The following is an 11,461-nucleotide window of genomic DNA, read 5'->3' on the forward strand; positions in this document are numbered from 1 at the left end:
AATGGCTAGCGTAGATGTGTACGTATGTATATTTTGCAAAGAATATTCTAGTGACAATTGTTCAGCACTTACGTATGATTATTGCTACTTTCCTGTGATTTCCAATGTAGTTTTTTGCCGTTTTCCGTCTATCGGGTGCCCCTGGAAAGAGCTGGTTGCTTTGCCTTTTTGGGGGGTTTTTGCTGGTGCTTGTCCCTCGACGATCGATTCTTAAATTTCACAGGGGAGAGGGCAATATTTTGCTCGCAATTTTCTTTGCTGAAATGCACTATATATACATACATACACTGGTGCCGATTGCTTGCTGGGTTGTATGGCTGCGCCTGTGGAAATCGCAATTCCACTTCGCAATCAGGTTCGCTTTAAAATAGCAAGCGAAGCACGTTCAGCGTAATTTAAATTAATTGCAAACTTTTTGAACGCACAAAAACACGAAATCGCTGGTAACTTGCTGCTATGTATTGCCAAAGTGACGACTTTGTGAAAAAATACTAGCGGGTAGCTATGTTCGTTTTTCTTGATTTTATGGTTGCCAGTTCAAATTTGGCTCGCAAGGACCATGATGGAGGGCTTACGGAGGTAAACGCCTATGTACGATATTGAGAAGGGAAATTGTTGAGGCCTGGAATAAGTGGCCTCTGCTTCTCAAATCTGTTAGAGGTACGTGTAGGTACGGATCTACACGTGTAAGGGTAATCGATGTGAAGCACTCAAGTAGTTGTATAATAATGCAAATGCACATGTATGTAATTCATATGCAATTTAATGAGACAATATTGCAGTTCAATAGTACAAGAATGAGAATTCAATATAAATATAACACAAAGATATTCCAAATAGTAATTGAAATGTAGATGATAATTCAAATTGATACTTAGCAAAGTAAATGATGTATGTGGTAAATACTCCACGTTGATGAAGTTGATAAATTCCTTCGGTTGATGTAGTTGGTTAAAATGATACTTTCTCGATGATGGTCCAATCCGTATGGTCGAAAAAGGAGAAGAACAGAAGAAGGCGGAGAACCAATAAGGTGCCCCTGTTTATAGCAGTCGCATGGCCACATCGAACTGCCGTAAGTTCGAAAAAGAGGGTGGCTGCGTTCTCTTTAGCAGAGGTGTATTTTAAGTGCGTAAGTCGCTTAAACACTGGCAAATTGTGCTATTAAAAAAAAAATTCTGCCAAAATCAGTTTTTGCTGTTCAATAAACGACTATAAGTGATCTTAGGGTCAAGACGAAGAGATGGTATTTTTAGGGATTTTAGTCGAAAGTTCAAGCCTTAATTTAAGCTTAAGTGGAAGGTTCTATCATCTTTTGTTTAATCGCGGCAGGGACTCAAACTTCGCCAAAAGTAAAATTTTACTGCTCAATAAATGACTATAAGTGACCATAAATTCAATGTGCAGGAATGGTATTTTCAAGGATAGTATTTGAGTATAGTAGTCGAGGGTTCTTGCTTTAATCTAAGCCTAAGTGGAAGGTTCTATCACCTTTTTACTCTTTGCTAGAGCTTCTCAAATATTGCAAAAGCCCGATTGTTCGACACTTTGACCTCGATTTTCTCAAAACCTGTACGTGTTGGATCCTTTGTACTTACGGATTCGTAATCAGCACAAAAAAGTCTATCAAAAATAGCTTTAACATTTGTCGCACCAACATTTTTTTTCATTTTTGTTGGCGTGTGTAATTAGTTTACATACATATTTTAACAATATATAAATTTAACCATATGGATGCTAAACATATAACAAACATTTATTTTAAATGAAATTTAACAACCTACTCTCATTTAGAAATTAGAATCACGATTTTCAATATATTTTCACATTAAAATTATATATGTATATGTATGTACAATTTATGTATGTACATATATTAAAAATCGTACTTGTGTTGTTTAAAAAGATATTTAGGATTTTCTAATGTTTTATATCTTTATTTATATTTAATGTTGTATATTGTTAATTATATTAATTGTATTGTTTTTTAATATTCACATTGTTTCTCAAGTTAAAGTTTTTGGTCATTTTTCTATAAAAATATTATCCAAAGTTTCAGATTTTACACAAAATTTAGGAAAATTCAAAAAATTTCCTGCTAAATTTCCAGTTTTTTAATCTGAATCTTTAGAACATTTTTGGGTACGCAGTTTTATAGCCCATACAATTTTAGTCTAACGAAGTCCAAAATCGATTTTTAATAATGTTTTTTGGTGTTGGTTGATTTTTCCGACCGGGTGGTAAGATTATTTATTTTGGAACGAATTTCCGTCATCCCTTGTAAAGTTTGGGTTGGAAACCCATTTTTTTCCTTACGGATTTTTGTACTTTTTTCCATATAAATATGAATTTGTTACGAAATAAAATGCGCAAGACCGTTCGCAATAAAATTTCAAAACATCAACGGCAGTTTTTATAAATTATACTTGTAATATAAAAATAACCGCAAAAGCGGTAAAAAAATATTAAAAATCAACGCAAATTTTTTAGACGCTTGAAACTTGCACTTCATTAGACTAAAATTGTATGAGCTATAAAACTGCTTACCCAGATATGTTTTAAAAATTCAGATAAAAAAGCTCGAAATTTTTATGAATATTTGTTGAATTTTCACGTTTCACCCTTCGGTTTATATGGTTTTGGTTAAAGCTTGGACACTATTTTTATATAAAAGCAAAAAAAGTAAATTAACTTAAAAAACATTGTGAATATTTAAAAAAGATCATTCGAGCGTAGTTTTGTAATATTCACAATGTTTTTTATTTAAAATATTTTTCATAAATCTTTTATTTAAATATGCCACACTAATATACTGTATAGTTAGCAGTATAGAAAGGTAGTCGTACAAATGTAAAACGTATTAGAAAAAGACTAAATATCTTTTTAAACTATTTTGCTGTATCCATAAATAGGTATATGCATTGTGAATTTCTTACATATGTATAAATGTATATAGTTTTTATGTAAAAAATATATTGGAAATCGTAATTGTATTATATGTATATAGTGTTAAGCATATGTGTATGTTCATTCTTAGCGTGAACTTAATATGGACATAATATGTATATAATAACTTTTGAAATAATATGCTACATATATTGAAATGAAATCTTAATTTAATACATAATATACATTATTACTTCAGTTTATTAGATTTTAAGGCATATTTAATTGTATTAAATTTTCGTACATAATTTTTTTATAAAAAAATTAAATAAATAAAAAATTTAAAAAAGTTGTTTCTGATTCGAACTCGGGTTTTCAGATTACTAGGCAGCTGTTCTACCATTGGGCTACGGCGGCATTTTCCGAATACGCGCTAAGTATGAGTTTTCTGAAATCTCTTTTAAAAAAGACCTAAGAACCAATGGGTGCAACAAGGATAGATGTATGTATACTAAAAGCCTTAGGCCAAACATGTTTGTAAGAAGGTGATAGGATCTCACATGTATACAAAAGCTTTTGCACATTTTTCCCAATGCTCTTAACAAAGTGATAGAAACGAGCAATGTCTTGTGCTGGGTTGAAAGGCATGCGTGCCGGTCATGTCACTAGGTAACGTGACCGGGACTGTTCTTGCTGGGAATTCATATGTATATGTGTGTGTGTAGGTGTCTTATGTGTACGTGGGTGGAACGGGCCATGGTGAGTGGGCGATTCAGCAGGGTTGCTACTGCTCCACGGAGCCATTCGCAATAGAAACAAGTAAGAAAGTCTAAGTTCGGGCGGAGCCGAACATTAAATACCCGGCGCAAGTATTAAATATATGTTTTCCACCTTTCCGAAAGCTACCGCTACATGATAAGCCGGGGTGTATACATTTTAAGTAAATTAGCGTCCTTAAATTTCGAAATATTGAAATTTCAAGCATATCTGAAATTTACCGTTATATGAAAAGCGGCCTCAATTTTAGTCCGATTTCAACAATTTTCAACGGTTTGCTTTTATGTGGCAAGCACAATAACCATACCGAGCTTGGTACAAATTGCTAGAACGGTTAGCGAGATACATATATGTGATCACAAGTGGGCGGTGCTACGCCCATTTTCCAAAATTTTGTCATAAACGTATTTCTTGGTAAAGAATTGTTGCAATCATCAATTTTGAATAAATTAGCTTCAATATTTACTGATTTATCGAAGATTTTGTATTTCTCGAAATTACCGTTATATGGGATGTGGGCGTGGTTATTGTCCGATTTTAGAAATTTTCGGCCAGTTGGTATGCTGTACCAGGACCAACAACTGTGCCAAGTTTGGAAGAAATTGGTGTAGCGGTTACCAAGATATACACATGTAACCATAAGTGGGCGTGGCTACGCCCATTTTCCAAAATTTTATAATATTCTTATTTTTCGTCTAAAACTTATTGTAAATATCAATTTTGAGTGAATAATCTTCAGTAGTTACTAAAATATCGCAGTTTTCGTATTTCTGAAAATTACCGTTATATGGGAGGTAGGCGTGGTTATTGTCCGATTTCGCCCATTTTCAATACCATCCGTCCCACGCCCAATAGAAGTGGATGTACGAAGTTTGGTTAAGGTATCTCAACTTTTACTCGAGTCATCGTGTGCACAGACGGACGGACGGACGGACGGACAGACAGTCACCGCTTAATCGATTTCTCTTTTCATTCTGATCATTTATGTATACATTTGTCTATATCTATCTCGATTCGTTTTGCCTGTTACAAACAACCGTTATGTGAACAAAGTTATAATACCCTTGTGCACAAGTGCGCTCGGGTATAAAAAGGGGGGAACCGCTGAGTAAGCGATATTGTTAATGTTATTTCTAAGCTCAAACCATCATCAAAGATGGACATTGATGGGCTCTCAGCAGTTTTCCTAAAAAGCTGCCCAGCAGTAGTTGCTCCTCTGGAAATAATTTTTAACAAATCTTTATATTACGGCGAGTTTATTGATGCCTGGAAAGTTGCTTCAATAGCTCCCATCTTCAAAAGTGGCAATAAGAGGGATGTCTGCAATTATAGACCTATATCTAAACTAACGAACATCTCGAAGCTTTTTAAGGCATTATTAAAGATAAGATTTATTTCTTTGCAAAAAGTATAATCAGTCCCAATCAACATGGTTTTGTGGTTGGGCGTTCCACTGTTTCCAACTAAGCCGTTTTCAGTGAATTTTGTGTTTCCGCTTTTACTGCCGGAAGCCAAGTGGACTGCATATATATTGATTTCTCGAAAGCTTTCGATACAGTCTCCCACAAAATACTAATTCATAAACTTGCTTGGCATGGGTTCCACTCAATCTTCCTGCAATGGCTTATATCGTATTTATGCAAAAGGCGGTGCATAGTCACCATTGATAATGTTGATGCTTTTACTGGCACTTCAGGAGTTCCTCAGGGGAGCATTCTTGGTCCTTTACTGTTTACTTTGTTTATCAATGACATTACTTCGTGTTTTTCTCATGCTAGTTCTTTGCTATATGCCGATGACCTGAAGATCTACTCAGTGGTAAATAACAGGCTGGATATGCTGACACCTCAATCGGATATTGAGAATCTTTACTCATGCTGTATTAGATCGCATCTTTGCTCAAATATAAATAAATGTTTTAATGTTAGTTATTCGAAATTGCGCTCCCAATTTGAAAGTTCATACAGAATATCTAACTATGTTTTACGCAGTGTTAATGAGATTAAGGACCTTGGGGTTATATTCGACTCTAAATTTACTTTTAATAATCATGTTAATTTCATTATTTCGAAATCTTATGCTATGCTTGGTTTCGTTCGGCGGAACTGTGCTGAATTTCCTGATCCTTATACGTGGAAATTGCTCTACACCTCATTAGCGTATGTAAATAGTGCATATATTTAAGCGCAATATTTAACGTCTTCTGGCGGGGCGACATCTAGAGTCTCCTAATTGTGTCTCTTTGATATGATGCTTACAACGATGTTGATATCTGGACAAGGTTGATATCTCGAATTCGCCACAAATAATTTTGGTACATTTATAGTATAAATGGTGATCTGGAGATACAAAATTACGTGTTGAGAAATAGGTTTTTTTCGAAAAGGATCCGTTCGTTTTTTTTTTATTCTGGATTAAAACAGTTTGTTGTTTCATGGTCTAACAGAATCAGGTCAAAAAACCGATATAAAAAAACCTCTCATTCACGGCTGGTTCCGGCACACTGTGTACTTAGAGCGTGTGTGAATCGGTAACAAAGCTCGCGCCGAGTAAATTTCTTACAAGTAAGAGGTGACTAAAATTTCACTAGCTCATGAGGCTAATGCAATTTTTGACAAATGCATAGACAATTTTGACAATCGCAAAGATTGATAATGTGTATACTTTCTCTGCCCCAAGTTTAAACAAACACATCAAAATATTGGGAAATGGACTTGCTGGTTGCAATATTAGGAAGTATTACAGTATCTATATATATAATACATGAAGGGATTTTTTGTTCAGGATAAAAGATCTGTACCATTCGCCCGATTTTCAAAAATGAGAAATCAAATTAAAGCGCTTGGCATGTAGATGTGCAAACTGGTTTTAGTTTTTCGAAAAGAGTTGCCACCTGTTAAAAAATTGATTTCAAATTAGTTGATAGTCAATGCCATCAAATCCGCACCGTTCGTTCGATTTTCCAAAATGAGGCGTCAAACTAAAAGCCTTGGACTGTAGTTGTGCAATAGATTTTACATTTTTGAAAAGAGTTATATTCAAATTATTTAAAAAGTAAATCAATCATTACAAAATGGGTATCAATTGGAATGGTTTTGAAAAGCTTTGTTTCTTTGCTGAATTAGAGGAGGGTTGCCACCTGTTTAAAAAATCATATTAAGTAAGAGAAATATGTATCACCACATGGGTACCAAAAGAAAGGGGTTTCAGATAGTTTGAAAATGGGTCGCCACCTGCTGGAAATGTCGAATTTAGTTTACTTATACACAAGTTACACGAAATATCAAAATATGGAAGAAAGAGTGTAAAGAAATCTTTAGTTCAGTCACCGACTAAACCTCGTACTGATCAGTTGAGTCAGCATCGTTCTCGCAGTTTTTGCTATTCACTTAGCCTCTTTTTCGGTGTTTTCTTTCATACCGCTCTGCTTATTGTGGATGCGCGTTAATTTTTTTTCTTAAGTGAGAAATAATAAATAATATATAAGTGTATTATAATTTCTCTACCATGTCCCCCGGAGGCACCCAATTCGGGGACAACAGGTTTGCTCTGCTAGCCAATAGTCCCCAACCGAAGCGTAAAAAAACTTTTCAAAAACTACAGGAAGTTTTTCCTGACTTACCGCCAACAAAAAATGACGACCCTAAGTATATCGTGATTAAATCCGAAGATCCTAATGCACCCCTTTCGAAGGTTTCATGTTTCCGCGTGTATAACGCCATACTTACCGTGAGCAAAGATATTAATAAAATTAGTGAATTACGCGACGGCAGCTTGCTACTGCTGGTGAAAAATAAGCAGGTAGCAGAAAAGTTCATTAAAACGAAACATCTTTTTAACATTGGCGCTGTTAGCGTTAGCTATCATCAACATTTAAATTTCAACAAAGGCACCATTTATGCACCGTTTTTAAATGATGTGCCTGAAAGTGAAATAATAGAAGGTTTGAGTGCTTACGAAGCTTCCTCTGTGTATAAATTCACACGCAAATCCCAAGGTGAGACAAAGCATACCGGCGTTATACTACTATCGTTTAATAGTTATACCCTACCAAATAAAATCAATATCGCATGGAGAATGACCACGGTGCGTCAGTACGTGCCTAATCCAATGAGCTGCAAGTCATGCCAGAAATTGGGCCATACACAGAAGCATTGTAAGGGTTCTCCAATGTGCGAAATTTGCAATTTTCCAGCTCCCCATGAGAATGACTGCGTTCGAGTTATGTGTGCGAATTGTTCTGCTGAACATCGCTCTTCTGACAACACATGCCCAAAATATAAGCAAACTAAAGAAATTTTAAAAATAAAAACATTAGAAAAATGCAGCATGCGCGATGCTCTCAAAAGGTATAGAGAAAACATCTCTGTCCCTTCATTCACTGCCAGCTTTGCTCAGGTGCTTCAACCTGCAAACGCGGTTACCTCTGCAATCAATACACCGACAAAAATTTCAGCCACTACAAATTCCACTAAACCTAAAAAAACACAAAGTACAGCCGACAAAGATTTACCTAATTCATCAAAACATAACGCAGGGGTCACCTCTGCTTCCTTTTTATCAACAAATTCCTTAGCTAGCAATAATTGTTCAAATAACGAAAACAATCACAATATCAACAACAAACACACATCACTCAATACAAGCCACAACAATGTTTCACAAACATCAAATAAAATGACAACTATACCCAATATAACTCTTCCAAATTCTTTAGTCCAACAACAGCCACATTCATTTCAAACTTAAACAACACTTTAAACTCGCTTAATAAATATACTGACTTCAACAATACTACCACCAGTGAACCCAATCATGAAAATAGCATCTCAACAACTAACATTACCAACGAGAATCAATACACAACAAATAATGAATATACTGAACAAATAGAAATCGATTATGAATAAGTTTGCCTTATCTTCCCTTCTCTTTTGAACTAGTTCTCAATTGGTGACACTCAGCTCAACTGACTGCTCATACGAGTTGAATTTCTAGCTCTCTTACTTTCTACCTTTACCTTTTTCTCTTAAAAAGAGCTTTTATGATAACAATTTTGCAGTGGAATTAAAACGGCTACACTAATAACTACAACGAGCTTCAGCTATTAATACACGATCACGCCCCAACTATAATACTCTTAAATGAAACTCACCTCGCTTTTAACGCTTCGGCTTTTACTCCTAAGCAGTACACTGGTCTGTTTCACAATTTTCCAAATATTAACACAAACAAAAAAGGCATAGCGATTCTCATAAAAAGAGATATTCCATACAAAATCAATTCCATTCAATCCAGCCTACTGGTTCTGTCGATCGAAATCAAATTAGTTCAAATCATCAACATTATATGCACCTATATTTCACCAGACCAACAATTTACAACTTCAGACATCATGCAAATAATCAACCAAGCAACTCCTCCATTAACTCTCGCCGGAGATTTCAATGTATGGAGTCCGATCTGGGGTTCTCCAAAAGCCAACACGAGGGGTAAAAGCATCGAAGATGCGCTGCTTTCCTCAAACTTAATCTGTTTGAACAACGGAGCCGAAACACACTTTTCTACTCATTCCTCCTTTTCACACGTAGATCTTACAATGTGCACTAACACACTTGCCACAAAATGCGAATGGAGTACTCTCGACCACCTTCACGGAAGCGAAAACTTCCCCATTGTACTAAAACTACACCTATAACCAAAAGCAAAAGAGCAAAAGTCATATTTAAAACTGACTACGCCGACTGGGATAAGTTTCAGTCGCTCTGTGAGATAAAATGCAGAAATAGCACAATTTCTGACAACCCCAACCAAGAAAGTGCGCGTTTAACAAAAATTATTCGCTCGGCAGCAAATGCCAGCATACCACAAACCAAGCTAACTACAAATAAAAAAACTGTTCCTTGGTGGAATAAAGAAATTGCGGAATTGCGTGCAAAAAAACAAGCAGCTTGGTATGAATACAAACGGTCTCGATCACTTGTCAACCTAATCTCTTTCAAGAAAGCTAATGCTCTTTTCCGACGTTCCGCAAAGCTGGCCAAGCGTAGGTGTTTTGAGGATTTCACAAGCAAAATTAATCCTTCCTCTAGTCCAAAATTAATATGGAACGGTTTGAATAAACTGTCCGGAGCCCCTAGAAACTCAACCATCCAATGTGTGAAGGGACCAATAGGTTTGGTAACCGATCCAATTGAAATTGCCGAGCTATTCGCAAGATACTATTCTGAAACAAGTGCAGACACCTCATTTAGTGCACAGTTCCAATCCACTAAAACTTCCACACTGTCCGATAATTTTCACTCTGTTCACCCTCTTTCATTTTCTGCTAGACAAATAGAAACCAGCATTTCTCTCACTGAATTCGAATTCGTTGCATCTACCGTAAAGGGCAAATCCCCGGGTCAAGATAAATCTCTTACCCAATTATCAGACATATGCCTAATAGTCTAAAACTTCGATTGGTAAAGCTGTATAACAAAATATTCGATACTGGCATCTACCCCCAATTTTGGAAAACGTCATGTGTCATACCTCTTCTTAAACCACACAAATCTTCCAATGAAGTTGCTAATTACAGGCGATCTCCCTCCTTCCATGTATGGGACAAATTTTGGAAAAGATCATCGCCAATCGCTTGATGTGGTATGCTCAGCGAAACAAGTACATATCACCGAATCAAGTCGCCTACAGAAAAGGACAAGGCACGTTAGACGCTTTAGTTCAACTCGATGACTTCATAAGTAACGCTTTATCTAGCAAAAACCACGCTTCCGTACTATCTCTGGACTTTCACAGAGCTTTCGACAGAATTGGAGCCCATATTATTATTCGCCAGCTTATAAAATGGAAAGTCGGCCAGAAAATTATGAGTTTTATTAGAAACTTTCTTACAAACCGGAAAATCAAAATTAACGTAAATGGCTTCCTTTCTTCAAAACTCCCCCCCCTCTCTAATGGTACGCCGCAAGGCTCTCCTCTTTCAGCTTTTCTTTTTATTATTGCCTTCGATGATATAAGCCGTATGATAACTAACCATAAAGGAATTGAGCACCAGATCTATGCGGATGATGTTTTAGTTTACACAAAAGTTACTGACGTTAATTTAGCTCAATCACTATTTACGAATATACTTGTTGAAATCGAGTCATGGTCGCTGGAGTCTGGAGCTTCACTTTCTTTAGACAAAACACACATCCTTCATATATGTAGGAAGCTTAATTGCAACGGTATTTCAGTAACACACAACCACACTAACATTGAATGTAAAACACAGCTAAGAATTTTAGGATTAATTTTTGACTCTAAAGTACAGAATAATTTAATTGAGTTCCATGTAGTGTAGCTAGTCAGCTAAAAATTTTCATTCCTGTGGGTACAGCAATAATTATAGTTGCTGAAGTAAAATAGGCTCGTGTATCAACATCTATTCCTACTGTAAATATATGATGTGCTCATTCAATAAAACCAAGAAGGCCAATTGCTATTATTGCATAAATTATCCCTAACGAGCCAAAAGTTTCCTTTTTTCCGGATTCTTGCCTACAAATGTGAGAAATTATTCCGAATCCAGGTAAAATTAAAATATAAACTTCTGGGTGACCAAAAAATCAAAATAAGTGTTGATATAAGATTGGGTCTCCCCCACCGGCTGGGTCAAAGAATGAAGTATTTAAATTTCGATCTGTTAAAAGTATTGTATTAGCTCCTGCTAATACTGGTAAAGACAGTAGTAATAATAATGCAGTTAATACAACTGCTCATACAAATAAAGGTATTCGATCAAATTTAATTCCAA

At 35.8% G+C, this 11,461-nt stretch overlaps 1 protein-coding gene across 1 annotated transcript; it reads left to right on the plus strand.

Moving 5' to 3' along the window:
* Positions 1 to 7,170: 7,170 nt before the first annotated feature.
* LOC108370729 (uncharacterized) lies at positions 7,171 to 8,412 on the plus strand. Its single transcript, XM_017626113.1, has one exon. The coding sequence runs from the start codon at positions 7,171 to 7,173 to the stop codon at positions 8,410 to 8,412; it is 1,242 nt and encodes a 413-aa protein (XP_017481602.1).
* The last annotated feature ends 3,049 nt before the right edge of the window (positions 8,413 to 11,461 follow it).

This window comes from Rhagoletis zephyria, unplaced genomic scaffold (assembly GCF_001687245.7).
Source record: "Rhagoletis zephyria isolate East Lansing unplaced genomic scaffold, Rhagoletis_zephyria_1.1 Rzeph_scaffold_04444, whole genome shotgun sequence".
NCBI classification, from domain to species: Eukaryota; Metazoa; Arthropoda; class Insecta; order Diptera; family Tephritidae; genus Rhagoletis; species Rhagoletis zephyria.

Coding starts and splice junctions, on each gene's coding strand:
- LOC108370729 (XM_017626113.1), top strand. CDS start 7,171: ATGTCCCCCGGAGGCACCCAATTCGGGGACAACAGGTTTGCTCTGCTA.